The 25,645-nt window shown below is 37.0% G+C and overlaps 1 protein-coding gene and 1 long non-coding RNA gene across 10 annotated transcripts in view; one reads left to right on the top strand and one right to left on the bottom strand.

The window, feature by feature from the left end:
- The window catches only part of ZNF654 (zinc finger protein 654), a 94,945-nt gene extending 74,560 nt beyond the window's left edge, over positions 1 to 20,385 (top strand). For 4 of the 5 annotated variants that reach the window (XM_045036771.1, XM_045036772.1, XM_045036773.1 and 1 more), the window contains 2 exons: positions 9,988 to 10,129; positions 14,369 to 17,062. In XM_045036771.1, the coding sequence (XP_044892706.1) occupies positions 9,988 to 10,129; positions 14,369 to 16,780 (2,554 nt within the window). In that variant the 3' untranslated portion in view covers positions 16,781 to 17,062. Of the gene's footprint in view, positions 1 to 9,987; positions 10,130 to 14,368; positions 17,063 to 17,307 lie in introns of those variants that run through there. The other variant, XM_023238871.2, reaches the window with a different exon arrangement.
- On the bottom strand, positions 1 to 25,594 carry LOC102902623. 5 transcript variants are annotated; one of them, XR_006584966.1, is made up of 5 exons: positions 25,457 to 25,594; positions 22,755 to 22,839; positions 16,664 to 16,746; positions 5,428 to 5,582; positions 1 to 129 (listed from the first exon to the last, which is right to left on the bottom strand). It is a non-coding gene; the product is annotated as an uncharacterized LOC102902623 (long non-coding RNA). The 5 variants fall into 5 exon arrangements; XR_002735845.2 differs by lacking the exon at positions 1 to 129 and adding an exon at positions 3,583 to 4,225; XR_002162348.2 differs by lacking the exon at positions 1 to 129 and adding an exon at positions 3,583 to 4,225 and having other exon boundaries at positions 5,384 to 5,582.
- Between the last annotated feature and the right edge of the window lie 51 nt (positions 25,595 to 25,645).

Consider the following 25,645-nt stretch of genomic DNA (forward strand, 5'->3'; position numbering starts at 1 on the left):
TTTAGTTTTTTAAGACTTTATTTTTTAGAGCAGTTTTAGGTTTACAGTAAAATTGAGAGGGAGGTACAGACATTTCCCATTATATCCCGATCCCCACATATACATAACCTTCTCCATTATCAACATTCTCTGAAAAAAAAACAAAAAAACAAAAAAAAAATTACTCACCAGAAGAGTACTTTTTTTTTTTTTTTTTTTTTTAACCAAGGATGAACCCATAGTGGCACATCATAACCACCCAAAGTCCAGATTCTCTTAGGGTTCACTACTGGTGTTATATATAATCTATGGGTTTGGATAAATATAGTATCACACAGGGTATTTTCACTGCCCTAAAAGTCCTCTGTGCTCCCCACTTGTTCATTTCTTCTCTCCCTCTCCCAACCCTCACCTCTGGAAACCACTGATGTTTTTACTATTGTCATAGTTTTATCTTCTCCACCATATTGTATAGTTGGAATTATACAGTGTGTAGCCTTTTCAGATTGGCTTTTTTCACTCAGTAATGTACATTTAAGGTTCCACCATGTCGTTTCATAGCTTGATAGCTCATTTCTTTTTAGTGCTGAGTAATATTCCATTGCCTGGATTACCAGTTTATTTATCCATTCACCTAATGAAGGAGATCTTGGTTGGTTTCAAGTTTTGGCAGTCACGAATAAAGCTGCTGTAAATATCCGTGTGCAGGTTTCTGTGTGGACATAAATTTCAACTCCTTTGGGTAAATACTGAGGAGCACACCTGCTGAAATGTATGGTAAGAGTGTTTAGTTTTGAAGGAAACTACCAAACTGTCTTCCAAAGTGGGTGTACTGTTTTGTATTCCCACCAGCAATGTATAAGAGTTCCTGTTGCTCATCCTCACCAGCATTTGCTGTTGTCAGTGTTACAAAATTGGGCCATTCTTTTTTTTTGGTTTTTTTTTTTTTTTTCAACGTTTATTTATTTTTGGGACAGAGAGAGACAGAGCATGAACGGGGGAGGGGCAGAGAGAGAGGGAGACACAGAATCGGAAACAGGCTCCAGGCTGTGAGCCATCAGCCCAGAGCCCGACGCGGGGCTCGAACTCACGGACCGCAAAATCGTGACCTGGCTGAAGTCGGACGCTTAACCGACCGCGCCACCCAGGCGCCCCCAAAATTAGGCCATTCTAATAGGAGTATAGTGGTATCTTGTTTTAATTTGTATTTCCCTGATGACGTATGGTGGGGACCATCTTTTCATATGCTTGTTTTTTTATCTGTATATCTTCTTTGGTGAGGTGTCTGTTAAGATTTTTGGCCCATTTTTAAATCAGATTGTTAGTTTTCTTTTTGTTGAATTTTAAAAGGTCTTTGTAGATTTTGGGTAATAGTCCTTTATCAGATGTGTCTTTTACAAATATTTTCTTCCAATCTGTGGCTTGTCTTTTAATTTTCTTGATATTGTCTTTCACAGAGCACAGTTTTTAATTGTAACAAAGACGAGCTTATCAATTATTTCTTTCATGGCTAGGACTATAGTGTTGTAAAAAGGCATCACCATACCCAGAAGCTTATCTACTAGGAGTTTTATAGTTCTGCATTTTCTGTTTATGTCTGTGATCCACTTTGAGATAATCTTTGTGAAAGGTATAAAGCATGTGTCTAGATTTTTTTTTTTTTTTTGCATGTGGATGTCCAGTTATTCCAGCACCATTTGTTGATGAGACTATCTCCACTCGACTGTATTATTGCCTTTGCTCCTTTGTCAAAGACCAGTTGACTATATTTATGGGGGTCTGTTTCTGGGCTCTTTTCTGTTCTGTTCTCTTGATGTATTTGTCTATTCTTTCACCAATACAACAATGTCCTTATTAGCGTTAGTCTTCCAACTTTTTTCTTCAATATTGTATTGGCTATTCTGGGTCTTTTCCTCTGCATATAAACTTTAGGATCAATTTGTTGATACCCATAAAATAACCTGCTGGGGTTTTGATTGGGATTGAATTCAATTTGTAGATCAAGATATTGACATCATGACAATATTGAGATTTCCTATTCATGAATATGGAATATCTCTCCCATTTTAGTTTTTTGATTCATTCATTAGTTTTGTAATTTTCCTCATGTAGACCTTATATGTATTTGGTTAGATTTATGCCTAAGTATTTCATTCTTGGGATGCTAATATAAATGGTATTGTATATTAGTTTGTGAAAACATTTAAAAAAATGTTAATGTTTATTTATTATTGAGAGGCGGAGCATGAGAGGGGCAGAGAGAGGGGGAGACACAGAATCTGAAGCAGGCTTCAGGATTCGGCTGTCAGCACAGAGCCCGACATGGGGCTTGAACTCACGAACCGAGAGATCATGACCTGAGCTGAAGTCAGATGCTTAACTGACTGAGCCACCCAGGCGCCCCAGTTTGTGAAAACATTTTTAAAGCTACCTAAAAATGATTAGTAGGATATATGAAACATCAGGTTTACCAAGAAATAATGTAATTTAGAATGCAGTATTAGAATGGTTTTAGTACATATCTTCAAATCCTTTTAGGTGAAATCATGAATAATTCTAAAAGATTCTAATAACTTCTGCCTTCCTTTTCCCAGTTCTCATGCGTGCACGCACACACACACACAGACACACACATCCTACCACTTGGACATTTTACTTTTTTTTTTTTAAGTTTATTTATTTACTTAGAGCATGTGCACACATGTGAGGGAGGGAGGGGCAGAGAGAGGGAGAGAGAGAATCCCAAGTAGGCTCTGCCCTATCAGTGCAGAGCCAGATGTGGGTATTAATCTCATGAACCGTGAGATCATGTGACAGATGATCTCAAGAAATCAAGAATTGGACACAACCAACTGAGCCACCCAGGCACCCCAACATTCATTAATTCTTAAAGGATAACTAGGTTTCATTTGCCCAACATAATAATCTAAAATGATATGGGCTTATATAAGATATTTTTAAACCAATACTTTTGAATTTTAAATTCTAAAATACATACTTATTTTTCACAAACATTCTCTTTAATAGATCAGCTTAACATTAGGGGCAAATTTTAATAGAGTAGAAAGCCTTCAGTATATATTGTCTCTATTTAAAGTTTGTTTATTTTTCTTAAGAAAGAAGTTCCAGGACTGATGTCACTGAAGATAAGAAAGTTAAGAAAGAAGATAAACTGCTAGGTTATTTGAATTGTTCATCCTGGTGGTTACAGCATGTTAAATTAAAGTTATATATTGGTTTGAGAGTGGTAGTGAGAAAAATTATCCAAAATAGTGAGTCATGAGATATTTGGGCTTTAAAAGGATACCACATTCCTAAGAACACCAATATTTATCTCTTAGGAATCAGTGAAAAAAAATCTTTTTTCTGTTTATTTTGAGAGAGAAAGTGTGCGTGTGTGCACCCGCACAGCAGGGGAGGGTGGGGCAGGGGAGGAGAATCCCAAGCAGGCTCTGAGCTGTCAGTGCAGAGCCCGACATGGGGCTCAATCTCAAGAACTGCAGGATCATGACCTGAGCCGAAAACAAGAGTCGGATGCTTAACTGACTGAGTCACACCCACACTCCCTGGAATCGGTCAAATTTAAATACATGTTTTACATGATATGTTTCCGTCTATCTAGTTTATTTCTCATAATAGTTTTTGAAAACTATCACCATAACAGGATTTCACAGAGCGATTTACAGCATGGACCACAGCTATCAGGCACCATAAACGTAAGACATTTCAGTCATCAGTGTTTATTCATATACTTTCTCTCTGTTGTCCCGATTGCCACACTCTCCACTCTCCAGAAAACTGTCATTTTCATAACCAGTTCCCAGACTATCAGGTCTGTCAAACTTTAGCACTCTTCTGTCCCATGCATCACCCCCTAACCCCACCATATACACACATAATTATAAACTGGTACACGCATTAAGCAATCTTAAGGAATTTAAAATCTGTCATTCTGATATCAAGTAACTCTTTAAAAACTTTAGTAAGCATAAGGTCACACAGAAAGCTTGTTACTTAATGCAGGTTTTCATGCCTATTCTCAGAGCTTTTAATTGCATAGTGCTGGGTAAGGAACTATACTTTTTAAAATCTTTCCTCTTTGACATTTTAATTATTATGTGTAGTGGTATGGATCTCCTTGGGTTCATCTTGATCCAAATTCTCTGTGCTCCTGAGCCTGGATGTCTCTTTCCTTCCCCAGGTTGGGAAAGTTTTAAGGTATTATTTCTTCATTCTTTTGGGACCCCTGTAATGTAAATGTTTGTTTACTCAGCGTTATCCAAGATAGCCCTTAAGCCATACTCATTTTTTAAAAATGTTATTTATTTATTTATTTATTTATTTATTTATTTATTTATTTATTATTTTTTCTCCTTCTTTGTTGAAGTCCTGAGTTTATGACCGTTACTTTGAACTCTTTATCAGGTAGATCGCTTATCCCTGTTCTATTTAGTTCTTTTTCTGAGGCTTTGTCTTGTTCTTTCATTTGGAGCATATTCCTCTGTCCCCATTTGCTTGACTTTCTGTGTTTATTTCTGCGAATTAGGTGGAACAGCTACTTCTCCTAAACTTGAAGGAATGATCCTGTGTATGGTTATCCCCTGTGTGGATTGTGTGTGCCTGATGACTTTGGCTAGCTGGCTAGAGCTGTAGCTGTCATAGGCTGAATGTCCTGGGACTCCCTGTGCTGGGGCCATGCTGGTGGGACGGCCACAGCTGAAGTAGGTGTAGGCTGGGCTGCTCCTGGGGTTTTCTGCACAGAGGGCACACTGGCAGGACAGCTGAAGCTGAAGTGGGTACGGGGTGGTCTCAGGGCTCTCTTGTGTTGTGGGTGATAGCAGAAGCTAAAGTGGGTGCAGGCTGAGGCATCCTGGGGCATTCTGTGTGGGTGCCCTTTTCGGGCAGCTGGAGCAGAAGCAGGTGTGGACCACAGTGTCCTGGCAAGTTGTCTGGAGCTGAAGTGGTGTGGGTGTGGAGCGTTCCAGGGTGCTTTGTGCCTGTGTTACCTTGTCAAGTAGTCTTGAGCTACAGTGAACACTGACAAGGGTGACCCGGTATGCACTGTACTGGGCCTCCTTAGTGAGACAGCTGGGGCTGGTATGGGTAGAGGACCAGGGCTCGTTGAGGTGGTAGGGTGTCTGGACGATGCTCCTGTCCATGCTGTCAAGGTGGATAGGGAATGTGTAAACTGTGGTGCATGACAGCCCCACTGACCTAGAGAAAGTTCCAGCAGTCTCCCTGCCATTTGGCAGAGTTCTAGGGCTAGATCCTTTATATTCTAGTTGCCCTTTTAAACTGCAACTTTTTTTTCTGTACCTCAGAGCAGATGAATCTGCTCATAGTCCCTTATTACTGTCCCTCCCCACTGCAGTTTACAGGGGTGAGAGTGGGGATTCCCTATTACCGTGTCTCCGTCTTTCTTGCCATTCTCTATGTGGTCGCTCTTACTTTTGTTGTTCAGCTGTTCAGTCAGTCCTCAGTTCTTCAGGAGGAATTGCTCTCTGTGTAGGTGAAGATTTGTTGTGTCCCTGGAGGAGGTGAGTTCAGGGTCTGCCTACGTCGCCATCTTGGACCTAAATTCTTAAAAATATTTAAAAGAATACCTAGAAGATGAATTTAATGATAAACTCATTTAATATTATTATTTTATAGATTAAAATCTTCAGACTAAGAGATAGAGTCAAATAGCTAATTAGTAGCAGAGCTGGGTCTAGAAATTAGTGGACTTATCTTCCAGGGAAGTATATTTTTATTTAGATTATGCAAATTCCTATTAAAAAGTTTACCATGTAAATTGGAATTTCAAAGAGAGGAGGGGATCAGGAGGCAGTGGTAAGACAATTTTAAATAGTTTTTAAAGAGTTACCATTTCTTGATATGTAGTTATTCTGAAATATAATCATGACTGTTAAAGTAGATCTTTTCCTATGAGTAAAGGAATGTTCTGACTTTGACTATATTAAGCCAACAGAGTATCTTTAGCCTCTTCATTTTAATATACTCATAAGTAAACTGAAATCCCAAGTACAAACAAACAAACAAACAAAAAAAATGCTTTCTTCTTTTGGCTAACCATTTTACTATTTAGGGAGGGATCTTAAAAATAGAAGAGTGCCTATCTTTCCTGCCCCCACCCACTGGCATCTTCTAAGAATAGAAGCTGGGTGTGTGACTCCCAGCTGCCTAACTGGAAAGGAATCTTCAGCCTGTTCCTTTGTCTGTCCTTCTGAGTGGGCGGGGTACTGATTACCTGCTCTCTTATTTCTTCTACCTCTCCTCAATATTTCTGAATGCTGGGGTCCTTTTCTCTTACTCCTAAAAGTTGATTTTCACCATAACTTGAAGAGCAGGATTCTTTCATGCCTCCAAGGTCGGTGTTGTCTGTTTCATTTTGGCTTTCCCTATGAACCAGCTTACCTCATCTCCCCCGTCTCTGTGGACAGAACCTGATCCATAGTCCAGTTTTGCTCTATCTGAAGAGTAGAGCAAGCAACCAACCCCATTTCTCTGCCATTGCTAACAATAACGAGTAGTAGTAATAATAACAGCAGCTACTAATATCATCTGAGTGCTTCCTATAGTCTGTATTTCATATATACATTCCCATGTAAATAATGCCATGTAAATAATGAAGTAATGAAGTAAATAATGAAGCTAAGATTCAAACCCAGGCAGCCTGACTCACAGCCTCTGTTAAATATTACTTACTATAAATAGATCAAACATAAAAAAAAAATGTATGTTGTAAAGGTGGCTGTAGACCCTGTTATAGCCTACATTCTCTGCAGCCTGTTACTTGATGATTTTATTAGTAGCTAGCTACCTGGGAAATGTGTTTGTGTACCATATAGGAGCTATGTTTTCTAAAGGACTTCTATTTGAGAAGAAAATGTAAGCTTCATCAACACTGTTTGCTCATGAGCAAAGAAGACTACTGTGGGTTTTCAGAGCATTTTGTTTTCCTTCAAAATCTAAAGTACAAGTAAAACCTGATACCCCTTTTATAAATTCAGTCAAAATGGAGCTTCATAATCATATCCTGAGATTTCTGCTTTGCCTACTTTTAGAAAGCTAAAATCCATACTGGCAGCCCTTTCCTGGCAAATTTATTAGAATCTTGGGATTACATTTTGTTCATCAAGTTTCATCCTGAATTAACAGAAACAAAGGGAAATGAGATCTCTCTCTTCAAAAAAGAAAAATAATAATAGCGTACCCTAAGGATGTCTATTAGGAGTCTCAATTTATTTTTTGGAGCAAGTTGGAGAATATATACATTTCTAATATGTTAAACATTGATCTGTGTAATAATGAGTGCAATGAATACTCTCCCCTAATTTCCAACTATCATTTTTTATTTTTTGTCTTTAAATCTGTTGCAGAGATCTGCCAGGTCTTCTTAAACACAGTAATCTGCTTGCCTTCTATCTCATCCCTTTGTTTATAAAATACCCCTTATTTAGAATGTCCACCATCATCTTACACATCATTCTGGGTCTGCAATTTCCCTTAATAGATTTCCTCAAGAGGCTCCCTCTAAATGCTCTTAGCATTTAGGAAGACATTTTTTTTTTTTTACCACTTTATTAACTAGCAAATATTTGTTGAATAAATCTCACTGGTTGGTACTATTAAGATTATAAAGATAAGGAAAGAATAAAGGAAGTTAGTGGTTTATGAAACATCAGTACATACCAGACATTTCACCTAGGTGTTTTCACTTAACTGTCCATTATTTTTATGTCTAAGAAAACTGGATAAAAGAGATAAAAGCCACCTAGCTGGTAATAAAATGGAGTTAGAATTTATACTAGTCAATTTGCAAGTGATAGCATCTTATGTCTAATTAGTTTAGGAAAAAGTTAGTGCACATGGAAAAAATACTGGGTCATGACAAAAAAAGGGGAAGGATAGAATAGGTCCCCAAAGATAACTGCTTCCAGGGACACTGATTTTTCTGCCAGTTGACTTCATTCTCTCCTGTTGCAGACCGGAAAGTCAACAGTCTCCAGCCTTCATAGTTTAGAGTTGAGAACATTCCAGGGACTCTGACCGGCCTGACTGGGGTCAGTTTCCTATAATTAATATCGTAAGGAGGGTGAGGACGGTCACATAGTTCAAATGGTTACTGGGGTTCCAACCTTGTGTAGTAGGTTATTTCCAGAAAAAGATGGCTCACTGTGAACTGGGTAATATCACACCATTTAGTATAGAATGCCCTAATGAGAAATCTCTTATTCCCAGTCTCATGTTTTTGCCACTACCTCCACTATACAATGTGTCACTGAGATTAACAATGGGGATTAACAACAGTTGGGGGAACAGGCCCCATAAAATATCAGCAAGGAAATACATGAAAGTCATGAAACCAACAAGAGGGATAGATCTATTCTGAGGTAGTTATCACTTTAGATTGGGGTATTCGTGAAGGCGTTCACGGAGAAGGGGTATTTGATAATGGACTCTGAAAGATAAGCTCATCTTAGAAATGAGGTACTTTCTGAGTACAGCAATTAGCATAAAAAAATGAGAATAAACAAAGCACATTAACTAACCTTGAAGAGTGCCCAGGATTATAATCCTATCCTGACTCCAAAACCCACGTTTCTGTTGCTGTTAATACTATGTGACATATGGAATAAGCACTGAATGGAATTATTTGAAAGTCTGGAAACAGAGCAGTTTAGCAGCTGTAGAAGTGCATATGTAAAATTAGAGGGCCTAAGGTGGTAGCACTGAGAAAGAATGGTATGGCTATGGGCAAAAATATAATTAGAATACAAAGGCTGTGGAAAATAAATAGATTAGAACCAAACAGGTTCGAGGAATGTTTAGTGTCATTGACTGACCTAGCAAAAGATACTCAATTTTGCAGGAGTATTATTCATTCTAAGTGGGTTATGGTGATAGAAAGCAATCTAAATTGAAATACCCAGAAATGGAAATTGGGAAAGAAGTCAGAGCTACAGATTTGGGAGCAAAGTGTGAAACCTGGTGAGCTTTTATATGCAAAAAAAGTGGGGTTGTGAACTGAAACTTATTAACACCCATACAGCTAGAAGAAGATGGAATTAGAATTTTGGTTTTACTACTTCTGTGTTGCTTGCCGTTATTTTCTGTTTTGTGCTTTCTGTATTGTCTCTCTAAGTAGACTATGTACACCTTCACGATAGTAGTCAAGCTCCTTAGACTTAATAGCTGCATGTGCTGGGCTCAAAGTACATGCTCAGTAAATCACTTAAAAAAAAAAAAAAAACCAAACAAAACCATTTTCATCAATTATCTTAATACTTTTTAGATTATGATGCTTTATGTAACTCGACACACTTTAAAGAATTCTAATTTACTAGAATGGGATACCTAAACATATCAATTATATGTTGATTTCCTTTGCCTCAAGACCCACTGCTCCTCCTTTGTCCATCTAATAACCTTGGCCACATCTGAGAAACCAATCTACCTGTGAAATGCTTTAAATGGCCCATAGCTTTTCTGTTTAAAAATACTACATCTTAAGGAAGAATAGATGATCTTAAACATAAAATTTCAGAATCAGTACTACAGTGTCTTACACTTTAAACCTATACCACAACAGGTATCTTAATAGATTGAAAATGAAAAACATGGACATATCTTTATAGAAAGTATACAAAATTGATTTCTAAATTTACAAGTAAAGTATTAATTAAAGGTCAAAGTTTATTTTTTTAAAGTAATATCATTGATATAGGTACACCGGGATTAGAATTTGTTATCATGTACTAGAGGTGCCTTGGGTTTGTCAGCATATGATTGGAATTCATTCCTTATCACTGAAGATTACAATTTCTGATCTCTCTTTTTGTCCCATACAGGTAGCAGAAGTAGCTGGAGGTTAACATAATAACCATTTATGCTCATTTTGTATCCATCGCAGCCAGGGTACTATAGAATCAGCAAAAGATAGCTAATGCCTGTATTTGAATAAACTCTATTTTTAATATTTCTCTTTTTTTTTCTCATTTACAGGGAGTTGATTTTCATATGGAGTAAACTTCAGCTTAAGTCTAATCCTTCAAAGCAAGTTTTTGTAGATCAATGCTACCAGCTTTTAAGAACAGCAACTAATGTGAGAGTCATATTTCCTTTCATGAAAATCATTAAAGATGAGGTAAATAGGATATATTTATCCCTTAATTTTAAATGAAATGTAAATGACAGTTCACCGAAACTTGAATCTTTTATGATAAAATGTTTCTGAAGAGGAGGAGGATTCAAAGGCCACATATCATATCCTTCCCTTTCCCCAACTGCAATCTCCCAACATGGTACTAAGCATTTACATAAGTGAAAATAACTGAAAAAAGACCGAAAAACTGCCAATTTACTGTTACTTAAAATTTAATATGGGAACAACTGCTTCGATAAGAAGTAATTATCTCTTTTCTTTAAGAGTGTCACTTTTAACATTATCCTAACTCCTGTTTGTAGAATCTTAACTTATTTGCAAATGAACTTTGTATATACATAGGTCACTTTCACAGAAAAATATAGTTCATAATTTTAAGTCTGGTGTTAAGGTGAAAAGGAACAATGAATTCTGAAGCATTTTTGAAATCTGACAAATTTTTCAAGTATTTATTTGAAGTAACAGTAAAATTCATTACCTGTTTTTAAAAATAGTTCTGAAGTAAGTTTTTCATGGTCACTTAAAAGTGAATACAGTTCTGTGTAAGACTCTTACATAGGCATGAAACTGGATCCTGCAAACGCTTTAACTTTTTCCCCTCAAATATTAACAGAACCTTGAATACCAAGATAGGAAAGATAAAGCTATCCTGCATTTTAGGTAGCTCCATTTGGCTGAATCTTTGTGTGGGTTATTTTTAAATATATAAGGAACATCCAATAAATAATGTATTTTAATATTTCTTATAAATTTATCCATTTTTTACACTAATTATCATGTCATTCATTAGATGTATGACCGTGTAGTGATTATATTCCCATGATATAAAGTTAGCAGCATTATATTCAGAGAGCTTTGTAAATTTCCGATTTTATTTTACTAACTGCATTCATAGCTTCATTATAAAACAGTGAAATGTCATTCAAATGCATTGTTGGGGCACCTGGGTGGCTCAGTCTGTTAGGCATCCAGCTTTGGCTCAGGTCATGATTTCGCTGTTCATGAATTTAAGCCCCATATCAGGTTCTGTGCTGACAGTTCAGAGCTCAGAGCCTGGAGCCTGCTTCAGATTCTGCGTTGCCCTCTCTCTCTGCCCCTCCCCCACTCGCCCTCTCTCTCTCCCTCTCTCAAAAATAAACATTTAAAAAAAAATGCATTGTCAAAGTTAATCTCTACCCCCATCAAAAAGGGAAAGAAAACCAAACAAGCTATGTTTTAAAATCCTTCCAATATTTCTTTATTTTTATTTTTATTTATTTAAAAAAATTTTTTTTGAGAGAGAGAGAGACAGAGTGTGAACACAGGAGGGGCAGAGTGAGAGGTAGACAACAGAGTCTGAAGCAGGCTCCAGGCTCTGAGCTGTCAGCACAGAGCCCAATGCGGGCCTTGACCCACGAACTGTGAGATCATGACCTGAGCTGAAGTTGGACACTTAACTGACTGAGCCACCCAGGCACCCTCTTTCTCAATATTTAAATTGCACCAGAATCACCAGTAAAACTTTTTTTGTTAATTTTTTTTTTAATGTTTATTTATTTTTGAGAGAGACAGAGACAGAATGTGAGTGGGTTAGGGGCAGAGAGAGAGGGAGACACAGAATCCGAAGCAGGCTTCAGGCTCTGAGCTGTCAGCACAGAGCCTGATATGGGGCTCGAACTCACAAACCGTGAGATCATGACCTGAGCCAAAGTTGGATGCTCAACCAACTGAGCCACCCAGGCGCCCCAGTAAAACTTTTTAAAAAATAAAAATGTATCCATATATATACATAGGATTCTTATTTGCACCAAAAGTTGAGTTTTGTTATGCAAAGTTTACAATGTAGGTGATGTTCAGCCAGTTGTCATAAAGCTTTCTTATTTTCACATGTCTACTCAACATGAGAATATAAGAGGAAAATTTCAAAGATGAAATAAATATTGAAAATGTGCTTAACTGTGTATACTCTACTAAAAACATCTTCAATGATGGAATAAATCATATACGTGCTTTAGCGCTCTGAAAAGAAGCAAAAAGAATGCTGTGTGAATTCAGAAGAATGAGACCTTACAAATGGCTTATCTGAAAAGGCTCACAGAGGAAGATGCTTTAAGCTGGGTTTTAAACGATAGAGGAGGAGAACACTAACATGTAAAGGATTTTGCAGTTTACAAAGCACTTTTGCCTCACTACATCAATTGTTTTTCCCACAAGTGTCCATTAGCATTAATGTGGTAGGAGAAAAACATGAGGAAGTGTGTGGGAGATGAAACTAGTCAGAGACTGCCTGAAGTTGTAGGGCTGGTGGGTGGTGGTGGTTGGAAATACTTAAGGGACTTGCATGCTGCACTGAAAGTTGGAACTTCAGTCCATAAATATACTGGGATTGTTGAAGGATTTCAGGTAAGGAAGTATCCTGTTGCATTTTGTGATGATTTTGAATTTTTTTTAAAGTTTTATTCTTTTTAATTTTTTTAAATGTTTATTTTTAAGAGAGTGAGTGAGCACAAACTGGGGAGGGACAAAGAAAGAGGGGGACAGAGGATCCGAAGAGGGTTCTGCACTGACAGCAGCAAGCCTGATATGGGACTTGAACTTATGAACATGAGATCATTACCTGAGCTGAAGTTGGATACTCAACTGACTAAGCCACTCAGGTGCCCTATGATCTTAAAAATTTTAGACTTGGGCAGCTGGATACATGATAACTTCATGAGTTAAGACAGAGGATGTAGATAGAACTTAGGAGAGAGAGAAGGAATTCTGTTTTGAAGCAGTGAATTTTGAATTTACTATATCTGGAAAATCTAGGTGGAAATATCTAATTGTGATAGATACGAAGAAATAAAAAATTTGAGTTCAGAAAAGGATTCTAAGCTGAAATGATGGATTTACATAGGAGAAAGCTAATGTCAGTAGGATAGATCCAATCCCATTCATATTTGCAAACATTTATTTAAAGGTCAACGTATTATGCCAACTTCTATGTTAACGACAGGAGGATATAAAAAATGAGATACTGTCCCTGTGATTTAAGAATCCAAAGTCAGGGCATAGGGGCATATACAGTTACAAAACAATATATATGTACTTTTTATAAATAAGTATAAACTATTTTCAGTGGAAAGAAGAGGGATGTTTAACTCTACTCCAGGGCTGGGGCCAGAATATGAATGGGGAGAAAAACTTTCAGAGTAAAACTGACTCTCAAAAAATGAACAGGAAATGGGTAGAAATTTACTACCTAGATAACATGGGATTATAACATGCAAAGTTAAGATCTGCCTGTGGAAGTGTAAGTAAGTAGTCAAGCAGGTCTACAAAGCACATAAAGGACTAAGAAGACATGAGGCTGGCAAGGTAGTGTTCCTCCCTGTCATCTACATATGCAGGCAGCGCATGTGCATGTGAGCACACACACATACACACACACACACACACACACACACACACACACACAATCTTAAAGACATATTATCATTGTATCTTTTTTCTAGTCAAACAAGCATTTAGATCATTTCTGATCACTAGAGGCATCATTTATAATTTGAGTTAAGGTGGACACATAACAAATTCCCAAGTTCAGTTACCTTTGAGTCATCAGTAAAAGTTTCAAAGCTTGATAATTTTCAGATAACTTCCAAGTAGGTTCATTATTTTGATTTTTATTAGATTTGGAAAGACTGTAATTGCCCTGTTCATGTGGGCCCCACTTTTCCTCTTACTTGGATAAATAATATTATTTAATAAGATAAGTAATGTTTTTAGTGCAGGTTTATGAATGTCTGTAAGCAGTCTTTTTTTTTTTTTTAAATCTAGCTCTTTTTAAACATCAAAATTGATAAATGCTTTAAGCATTTTATTTAATTTAAGCATTATTCAATTTAACCCTTCTACCTTAGAATGTAAGATTGGTACCTAAAATAAATGGGGCCTAGATTTGTAAGAAACCTTAATCACCATAAGGTTATGAAGCATTTTTTTATCGATTAGTAGGGTTTGTCAAACTTAAAAACTAATTAAATTGGAAGCTAAAATGCTATCTCCTCCAGATTATTGTCAAGTTAAAGAAGAAAGATTTACTTCTATATTAAAGAAGAATTAAAATAAGGCTACCTGATGAGGAAAACTGCACATGTAGCATAATGTGTTTATTTAGCTCTCATTTCAGAGTTATATTTAAAAAAATAAATGTAAAAATGTTTTTTACAAAGGTATTTAGTAATATTTTTCCTCTTACAGGTTGAAGAAGATGGCTTACAAATCTGTGTCGAAATATGTGGTTGTGCCCTACAACTAGATCTTCATGATGATCCCAAAACTAAATGTTTAATATATAAAACAATTGCACATTTTTTGCCAAATGATTTGGAGATCCTCAGGATTTGTGCACTCTCAATATTTTTTCTTGAGCGCTCCCTGGAAGCTTACCATACTGTTGAAGAGCTTTACAAACGTCCAGATGAGGAATATAACGAAGGCACAAGTAGTGTTCAAAATCGAGTTCGTTTTGAATTACTTCCGATTTTGAAAAAGGGATTGTTTTTTGATCCTGAATTCTGGAACTTCGTAATGATTAAGAAAAACTGTGTAGCATTATTGAGTGATAAATCAGCAGTTAGATTTCTAAATGAAAGTACACTGGAAAATTCTACAGGTAATCTGAAAAAGGCAGTGGAACAGCAAGGTTTAGATGAAGGGCTTGACTCTCTTACCGACCAGAGCACTGGAGAGCCTGATCCTGATGATTTGTCTAGAGTGCAACCTAAGGGTCACATTAATACAAAGAAAAATCTTATGGCTCTTAATGTTTCCAAAGTAGATCACAATGTCCCAAGGCATCGGTGTATGTTATGTAACAAGGAATTTCTAGGCGGTCACATTGTAAGGCATGCCCAGGCTCATCAGAAAAAGGGCAGTTTTTCATGTGTGATATGTGGTAGGAAATTTAGAAACAAAGGACTTATGCAGAAGCATTTAAAGAATCATGTTAAGAAAATACAAAGACAGCAAATTGCTGCAGCTCAACAGGAGGATCAAGAAATCCCCGCTGTGGAAGAAATAAATTGTTCCGATGCTTTCATTTCATTTGAGAATGGGAATTCTGATAATAAGGATTTGGAAGCAGACACAATTACTGCTTCCAGTGATGGAAACAAAGAGGTCATCCCTGCACATGTGGCTGAATTCATTGAAATTCCCGTAAGTGTATCTGAAGATGTAATTGAGAACATGATTGAAAATGGGAATCCTGATACTTCTTTAAATAATGTCTCAGAACCTTTGCCTGTATGTGAGGATGACTATGAGGAGGAAGAGGATGAAGAAGGTGATTATGAAGAAGACGATTATGACCTGAATCAAGAAACTTCCGTACTTCATAAAATCAATGGAACTGTGTGCCATCCAAAAGAGATATATGCTACAGATCAAGAAGGGAACTTTAAGTGCCCTGCTCTTGGTTGTGTCAGGATATTTAAAAGAATCGGATTTCTAAATAAACATGCAAGGACTGTACATCCAACTGATTTAAATGTGCGGCAAACGGTAATGAAGTGGAGCAAAGGAAAATGCAAATTCTGTCAAAGGCAATTTGAAGATTCTCAACATTTTATAGATCACCTTAATAGACACAGCTACCCAAATGTATACTTCTGTTTGCATTTTAATTGCAACGAGTCATTTAAGTTGCCATTCCAGCTTGCTCAGCACACAAAAAGTCACAGGATATTTCAAGCTCAGTGTAGTTTTCCAGAATGTCACGAGCTTTTTGAAGATCTTCCTCTGCTCTATGAACATGAAGCTCAGCACTATTTGAGTAAAACACCAGAATCCTCCGCACAACCAAGTGAAACAATTCTTTGGGATGTTCTTACAGACTCAAATCCTAATCATCAGGAAAAAGACTCATCTAGTAATGAGAAACAAACTCTCACTCTGCCAGTTTCTACTAGCAAATCAAGGAAAGATTCCATAGAACCAAAGACGTGTACAGAAAGTATGGAGAAGAAAACAGATGGTTTAGTTCAGAATGGAAATGAACATTCTGACGACACTGTTTCTGATATAAGCTTGATAGACCAAAAGATGCCTGACATAGAGCCAAATTCTGAAAGTAATTATAGTATTAGTGATTTAGTCAATGGACACAGTGGAACAGAGCAGACACCTTTAGTTTCGTCAGAGCCTGCTTTGAAAACTGATACAAACAGAATCAGGACAGAAAATGGTTCCATTTTACCCAGTGTTGTACCACAAGAACATAATACCCTGCCAGTATCTCAGGCACCTTCCAAACCAAATCTGACGAGTGAACATACTTCATATGGCTTAATTTTAACAAAGCCGTATGTCAGACCACTGCCTCCCAGTTACCTTGATGAACGGTACCTTAGTATGCCAAAACGCAGAAAATTTCTGACTGATAGAGTAGATGCCTGTTCTGATCAAGATAACGTTTGTAAAAAATCCGCGAAAAGATTAAGATGTGGCAAATGCCTGACCACCTACTGTAATGCAGAAGCACTTGAGGCTCACCTTGCACAAAAGAAATGTCAGACACTCTTTGGATTTGATTCAGATGATGAAAGTAAGTCTTCTATCTTCTTAGTAGGTGTTATCTGTAGAAACAGAAAATGCCATAGATCTTTATGAGGTTAAGAAAGTTAACATTTGCATAGTGCAGATTATAAAGCACCACCCCATATGTTATTTCTTTCAATCCATACCACTACTATGAAGGTGATATTACTATTCCTGTTTCATAGATCAAGCAACTGAAATTCACAAGTGAGTAATTTGCATAGGTACAGCCTATGAACTTGTGGAAGCCAGAACTTGTACATGGTTTTCATGTTCTTTGATCATACTCTTCACTGTGTGTCCAAGACATTTTCTTCATTGCATATTTCATGTAATAAAAATTTTAGAAATGAAGTAATTATGATGGAAATGTTTTTCATCTGCATGCCAGAATATAAACCAAGTGAAGCTGAGCTTCTATTATAGAAACAGAAGGGAAAAAGAACCAGAAAATAACTGAAAAAAATTGAGCAAAAGAAAAGCTTGCTTTTCTACTAATAACAATATTTTTCGAATGAGTAAGGGGTAGAATAGGAATCTAACTTAGAATTTCAGTTGAACTATAAAATTTGAATTAACAGACATGTTCTGTTTTACAGGTGCCTGATAAAAATGTTTCAGAATGATCTGTCGATCAAGCAGTAGTGTGAGAAAAGCACTGCAAGAAATTGCATCATCAGTTTGCTATTTTCCTGATGGCCTTAATTTTCAAGCGGTCTTGGATTTACTAAAGATAAAGACAAAGCACATTTTCTAGAATGAACTCAGAGAGGAGATGTGCTGGTTTAGACTCCAAAAGGGTTATTAAAAAACTCCCAAAGTACCAGTTATCCAGAAAACCACATTTTTTAAAAAGTTGATGACTATTAATGCAGCATGTTCAGTTTTACCTATGTGAGAAACATGTTCGGGCAACTAGTCAGAAAGGAAAACCAGCTATGGCCTTACAGAAAGGGAAAAGTTAACCAGTTATTAAAAAAAAGGGGGGGGGGGAAGCGGGGGTGGTTTACAATAAACAGCTTAAAGTATTCTACAAAAGAAATTTGTTTTCTTGTCATGCATAATCAGATTATGTCCTCCCCTTCTCGTCAAACACGGTTTAAAGAACTATTGGTATTTGGTTTATTATAATTTAAAAACTGATACATGAAAATAAAATTTGATTTATCACCATGCTATCCATAAAAGATTGTAACTTGTTTCCAGATGATTGATTAGACAGGATAGAGTTCAATGAATGGCATGCCAGCACTGAAAATTAAACAAAAGAAAACAAAACACTTTGCTAATAAGCTCCACTTTCCATTTTGGTAATACCAATGAGTTGTATTTAAAGGCAGCAGTGTCAAATAGAAAAAGAACCATCAGTAACTTTGAGGAGAGATGGGAGGAATCTAAGACCATTAAAGGCTATCTAATTGAAGGAAAACACTGAATTGCAAATAACTCAATGTGAATAATGGTATAAGCACACTGGGATATTTCTATTTGTATATAGAGTAGTGTTAGGACATTGCTTGATGATTCATAGTAAGGTCCTTTTAGACATTAATGTGAGTTATCTAAGTACAGTCCTATAAAAATAACTGGCTGTAAAAAAATATGTCAGCTAAAATCAGGTCAAGAATTCATTGGTTTTATTCAGTTAGAGTTAATTCTAAAATAAGCCATACTACTCATGCTTTCTTATTTATTAGTGATGAATTTGGTCTGAATAGTAATTTTTATATATAAAAGGAAATATGTACACAAAAATTTGCACAGCAAGAACACAGTTAAGATATATTGATGCTTTTATTTTCCTTGATGACCAGTAATTTTCCTAAGGAAGATTTTAACTTACTAGTCAATGAATTGTTCAAACACAAAATGTTTTTTAAAATACCCTCTCAGATACGTTCCACTTGTACATTCTCTAAAAGAGGAAATTTAGTGATCTTTTACCTAGTAGTGTGTTAATCTATAGCAGGGATAAAATGAACAAAAATACAAAGGCAAATTCTTAAAAAATGGAGCTACTAATGTGCCATCGTCAACCAAATATTCCAGTTATTCAAACAGACACGTTTTTGTTCAAAGCAGATAATCTTGTCAGACCTTAGTATTATAGCTTCTTTAATGAAGTCACTAAGGAAGGGGCATTTCTTCAAGGTAGCATCCAGACTTTATCAAGTTGGGATTTCCAGGCCATGAGGATTTTAAAAAATTCCCAATTTTATTATTTATTCATTCACTACTATGCAAGTGATAGTCACAAGTCCATTCCAATCAAATTTAAGTTTTTGTTTTGTTGTGTAGCCTACATTAGGCTGTGGGATTTACATTTAAATGACACATAAGTAAATGCAACTCAATCAGATTTTTAAATCCGTTAAGGTCAACTAAAAAAAAAAAAAAAGTTTTCCATATTTCCTAAAGCTAAAAATATACTTGAGTTCTATTTCAGTTCAATATAAAGTACATCATGTAATAAAAAGTCTGTTTGGACACTATTTGGACAGTGAGGTTTTTTTTTTTTAATATAATTTCTGCTTTGTATATTTTCCAGAAGTTTAAAATTACAATTTAGCATTTTATCACATCTTTTAACTTTCACTTTTTATAAGTTGTGACTATTGACATAAATCCATGTCTGAAAATTGTTATTTTTATTCATTATGCAGTTCATATCAAGAGGTTTTAAACATATTCCACTTGTTAATTTTATCTTTAATTTGAGGTTTTATTTCTACTTTTGTGTTGCTAAGGGAAAACTATTTCTGAAACATTGAGATCAAATTGGCCTATAAATAATGAAATCAAGGAATGTTTTATAAAAATCTATTTGGCTATGCTGTTCTAAACCTCTTTATATAATCCTCAAATAATTGCTATTGAAAGAATGTGTACATTTTATCATGTATGTCTTATAAAGCATAAACTTACATCATTTTGCTTTTGTGGGGTGCATAAACTTCCAACAGTTCTCATTGGGGATTTGGAAGAAAAGGAAGCTTTCTTATTCCTCAGTTCTTCTCTTTTATTTTTCTACTTCTTCTATTTTGAGGATGTGTTTATCTTACATGGACCAAGTTTCAATCTTTTTTTTTTTAATAAAAATTTCCTTCAAAACATTAAATATTAACTTTCTGCTGTCTCAGTAAGGTCAAGAAAATAGCAAATCTGAATTTTTGCTGCTCAGATATTACAGAAAAGAGGGATCTCCGTGGACAAGGACACTGGTACTTTGGGCTCTAGCCATATCCATTTTTTTAAACCACCGATTATATGAGTAGATAACTTATAACACTGAACTTGTGATTCTTTTCAAATCACACTTGAAGGTTCAGCCGTACTCCTTTCATGTTTGGTTTAAACTGTTGTATGGATGAAAAACCTAAAAGGGATGATAGTGTTTATCTTTTAATTTATTTGGTACTGTAAAACACCTTTTCAGAATGCCTAAATGCTGCATATGCATTTTGGAATTGTTAATATGTGAAAGATATTACAGATTCAGCAAGAAAGGAAATTTGTGCTTCCTTGTTGAACATTAAATTATTTTACTTTGCATTTTATAAGACTACAAATTAAAACTGAGCCATTGAACTGCAATAATTCAACAATAGCGTCTCATTTCAAGAAATTTTTTGTACTGTACATAGACTTGTTCAATAAAACATTGTCCTTGTTGGTAATGAAGTGTTCAGTTTTATGTAGCACACTGCTTCAAAAGGAATTAGGCTTAAGGTATATATTCAGTAAGAAATTTCTATTAGGTCTCCTAAGAGAGTAACTTAGTTAATATTACCGTATTCAGATGATTAATTAAAAAAAAATTTAAAATAGAAAAGTCTAAAAGTTTACATAAAACCTTTTTAGACATTATTTTAACTTATGTCTACATGCAGGAATTACAAGTTGATAGAATGCTGGTTCCTCAAGTTATTTCAGGTACCCTTTGCAAACTTAGTAGGTGGACAAATTATCAGAACTCTTCAAATGAAAGACAGTGGATCGATTTATCTATGTTGGTAAATCTTCAAACATGAAGAGCCTCTGGTGGAATTCCAAACAAAAAACCAAACACTGGGAAGTCACTTTGAAATAAGATGTAAATATGATGAAAATTACTTCCTAAAAAGCATTTCAGTGGGACAATGTGTAAACCAATTAATCTGTATCTAAAAGTGAGGTCCGTGAGCGTGAGGGCTCCTACTTTTCTGGTTGACTAACAAAGCAAAACCCCCTACACTCAGCTATAACTTGCAACAGGAAAAGAATGAGAGCTGAAGTAGAAAAAGCACCTGTTTGATGCGATGAGATACCAATGCAAATGAAAGGACAGTGTCAAATACAGTGGTTTGTACATATTACAAACATGCTTGGAAAAACACTGACAAAGCTATGGAAGCACTCTAGACCTGAGATCTAGAATTCTCAGCCTATGCTTTACGATCATGATTTTAGACTACTAAATGTATTGAGGAAGTATTTAGATAAAAAATATTGGGTTTATCTAATGTTTCTTGAGACTTGAGGAATTTTGGGAAGCAGTCAAATATTACTAAGTGTGCTTCCACGATAAACAAATGAGGTTGCCTTTCAGTGCATAATATAAATTCCATACCAATTTCAAGAGCGAACTGATAAGAGTCAGAAGTTTGGGCTACATATCAAGACGTCAAATGGAGGCAATCCAATATTACATGGAGTAAAAACTAAAAATGAGAGGGAGGTCCATGCCTTAACTTATGAGTGCTACACAAAGGAGAAGAAATGTCTTGTGTGTTACCAAATTATACTAGCTATTTTATATGTTATCTCTAATTAAAACAACTCATAGATATGAACTCTGCATTTTAGAAACCAAACCTCAGATATATTAACTAACTTGACTGAAGCCACAGGACAGGTGGGATTGAAAAATCAGAGGTGTCCTTCTAAAACCATAATGCCATGCAGTTTTCTCTACAAATGTGGGTGGATCTAATATACCCAAAGAGAGGATTAGACTTTCCTCAGGATCAGTGATTTCAGAGACAAAGGATGAAATCTGGTAGGGGCAGGTGGCCGAGGTTTCATTTTCTTCTACTAGCAGTGATTCTTATTCTTACAGTTGGGTCCTGGGAGCACCAAAATCAGCATCATCTAAGAACTTGTTACAAATGCTAAATTTTGGTCAGTTGAGGGACCAGTCTGTCGTTTAACAAGTCCTCTGGGTGACTCTAATGATGCTAAGGTTTAAAAACCACAGATCTAAGGCATCACGCTGCTTCACATTTCCCCAGAAGGTAACTATTTCCCCTTAAATTCATAGAGCATTCTTAGAAACTCTTGATGTCCAGGACATTGAAAGAAGGTCCCCTATTAATAGGTACTTAAATAACTACAGTTGGGTGAAATAGATATTGTAATACTAAGATCTCACCTCCCCCCCAAGCCACTCTAATCTAGAAAACCTTCTTATTTTTTTTCTCAAAAAGTATTCAGTAAGTGAAAACTACCAGAATGTGATTTAATGGAAGCAGCTCAAAGAGATGTGGGGACCAACTGTATTCAAATTCCAGCATGATAGTTTATGGTTGTGGAGCCTTAAGCAATTAAGTGCATCCCACTGAGCTCAGACTCCCACATATGTCAAAAGAGGAGAGCTATTCTTGCAAGGTTGTGAGAATTAAGTAGGTGAAGGGCCCAGTGCTGAGCCCTTAACTGTTAACAGTTTTACTAAATTTCTCTTCAGGTCATGGTTCTTGCACTGGCTTTGGCTCTAGACAAAAATAGCCGTGCTGTTTTATTCGTGCATTTTTCACTACTGCTCCCTTCACCTGTAATTCTTCACCCTCTTTCTGTCCCACCCCTAATTCTTTGCGTTATCTTCTTAGGCATCACCACTTTCTCCAGAAAGCCTGTTCTCTCTTGGTAACTCATTTCCCAATTAAAACCTCCTTCTCCCAGACTTCCTCCTCTCAGCAAATGGCAGCTCATTACCCAAACCAAATCTTGCAGTTATCCCGAACCCATTATCAAGTTTTCCACTCTACCTCCAGCCACCAGCATCTCTCACCTGGACTACTGTCTCCTAATTGGGCTCCCTGCCTCTACCTTTGCCTTTCTTCAGTCTGTTCTTCACACCAGTAGCCAAAAAGATCCTGTCGAAGCAAGTCAGATCATGCCATTCGTCAGTTTAAAATTCTCCGAAGCCTTTACAACTCATTTATTCAACAAATATTTATTGCATACCTACTATGTGCCAGGTTCTGTAATAGGCAATAAAAAAAATAATAATAAAAATCCCTGGCTCACAGAACTCACATTCTACTGGAGGGCAACATATAGTGTGTTATAAGTGCTATGGAGAAAACTTAAGTGGATGGGGAAAATAGAAGTAAGCATGGCATTGTTGATGGTGATTTTAAACAGGATGATAAAGGAAGGCTTATTTAATAAGCTGATTTTCTTATTGCTATTTTTAATTTTTATTTTATTTTTTTATTAAATTTTTTTTAACGTTTAAATTTTATCTAAATCCAAGTTAGTTAACATATAGTGTAGTAATGATTTTAGGAGTATTATTTAGTGATTGATCACTTACATAGAACACCCAGTGCTCATCCCAGCAAGTGCCCTCTTTATACCCATCACCCATGTTGCCCATCGCCCCACCAAACACCCTTCCAGCAACTCTCAGCTTGTTCTCTGTATATAAGAGTCTCTTATGGTTTGCCTCCCTCTCTGTTTTTATCTTATTTTGATAAGGCAACTTTGGAGCAGGGACCTGAATGAAGTTAAGAGAAAGAAAGCCATTCAGGTATCTCAGGGAAAAATCTGCCAGGAAGAACACCAAGAGCAGAGGCTCTGAGGCAAGTACCTATATGGCAAGTTTAAGGAACAAACAGCAAGGGGACCACTGTGACTAGTGTGGAGTGAGAGACTGAGAGAATAACAGAAAATGAAGACAGAGAGGTAAAAGATAACAGCCAAAGTCCTCACAATGGCCTGCAAGGCTCTCGATCTGCAGTATCCAATACAGTATCCACTAGCCACATGTGGCTATCAAAATTCAAATAAAACTGAAAATTCAGTGCCTCAGTTGTACTAGCCACATTACAACCACTCAACAGCCACACGTGGCTGATGGGTAGTGTACTGAACAACACAGATCCAGAACATCTCATTCTGGATGTTATCTCATCATTATCTCAAAGTATTTTTGGACAGGTGGTCTCTATCAGTGGTTCTCAACTGGGGGTGGTGATTTGTCCTCCAGGGTACATTTGGCAAATTGGAGATATTTTTGGTAGCCACAGCTGAGGGGAGGAGATGCCACTGGCATCTAGTGGGTGGAGGCAAGGGACGCTGTTAAGCGTTCTACAATGCATAGAACAGCCCCCACAACAAAGAATTATCCTGCCCAAAATGGTACTAGTGCCTTGATTGAGAAACCTTGCTCTAGATCAATCTCGTCTGCAACTCTAACCTCACCACCTCCTCCTTGTATAAGCCACTCTGGCCTCTTTCCTACACACCAAGCATTCTGCTTCTTCCTTGGAACCTCTAATGTTTCTTCCTACAACACTCTTTTGTGGTCCATTCAAGTTCCTCAGATCTTTCTTTCAATACTACTTAGAGAAGCCTTTCTTGACAGCCTGTATAAAATAGCAACATTCTCTCTATCCCCCTCCTTTAGATATATTTTTCTCCATAGCAGGTCCTGGCACAGAATATAGTTTCTTACATGTTTACTGTCTACTTCCTCCAGCTAGAATGTCATCTACTTGCAACACTCCCAAAACCTCCTTAAAAGAAGGGACTTTGACATTTCTCTGAATCTTCAAATAGTAGCATAGTAGGCACTCTTTAATACTTAATGAAAAATGAAGAATTTTTATCTGTTGAGTAAATGATACCCCAAAACACACACTAGCAAATTAGCCTTGCTCTGAATGCCTCCACTACATTTACAGTATATTTTACAAGTGATATATAACTGTGATATTTTTTAAAAGGTTAAATTTGCTCACGTGTATCTGAAGATATGTGTATTTCATCTACTAAGTGGCAATACTCTAATAAAATATTAACAAATCTAAAATATGCCTAAAATATGGAAGGAGATAGAGCCAAGGTGTTAAGTCTGATTCCTCATCGGGCTCGGTCTAGCAGAACATGTTTCCCTCGAGTGAATGCGAGTTGCTGCCAAACAGTAATAAACAGCTACCATATACTGAGTTCTTTTCTAGGTGCCAGGCACCGCCCTTCACCCCTCTCCCCTCCCCCAACCCTTCGAGGTAGCTAACTCTACTAGGTCCGTTTCGAGATAGGAAACTGAGGGACGAAGAGGCCAAGAAGCCCGTCCGAGGTCACAGTTAGTGAATGGCGGAGTAAAACCCTGGTAACCTGACTTCCAGAATCCTCAACCTTAAAACTGCTCGCGATACAGCATCGCCTAAAACCAAGCCGGCGAGGACCGGAATGGAAGCAAGAGCCGATCGCAGATTGTTAGGAAATCAAGAGGGCTTGACATAGGATAGGTGATTTTAACTATTCACAGTATAATGCGAAACAAAAGCGAATTATTTTAACACTGTACTATGTAAGTTAAGAATACCAACTACAGGTGCACCCAACTCAGAATTGGCCGCAGAAGACGTTCAAGCGCTCCCGGGGGTCAGGCCCAGGGGCGGGCAGCAGGCTCCTCCATTGGCCGGCCCCGCGGCATCACGGGAGCTCGTCGTGCGCGGGGACCGCCACCCGCTTTCCACGCACCTGCACCTGCGCAGCCCTCCCAGCCGCTTCTTTGGAGGATGGACTCCTGGAGAGCTCAGGGCTTCTCTTTCTGCAACCAGATCCCTCAGGGAAGATCGCTGTTCTCCGTGCAAACGCGGTACTTCCCTAAAGTGAGATCCGTTGAAGTCCCCTCCGTCCTGTCCAGCCCGGAACGACAAGTCGGAACAC

This window comes from Felis catus, chromosome C2, assembly GCF_018350175.1.
Source record: "Felis catus isolate Fca126 chromosome C2, F.catus_Fca126_mat1.0, whole genome shotgun sequence".
Taxonomy (NCBI): domain Eukaryota; kingdom Metazoa; phylum Chordata; class Mammalia; order Carnivora; family Felidae; genus Felis; species Felis catus.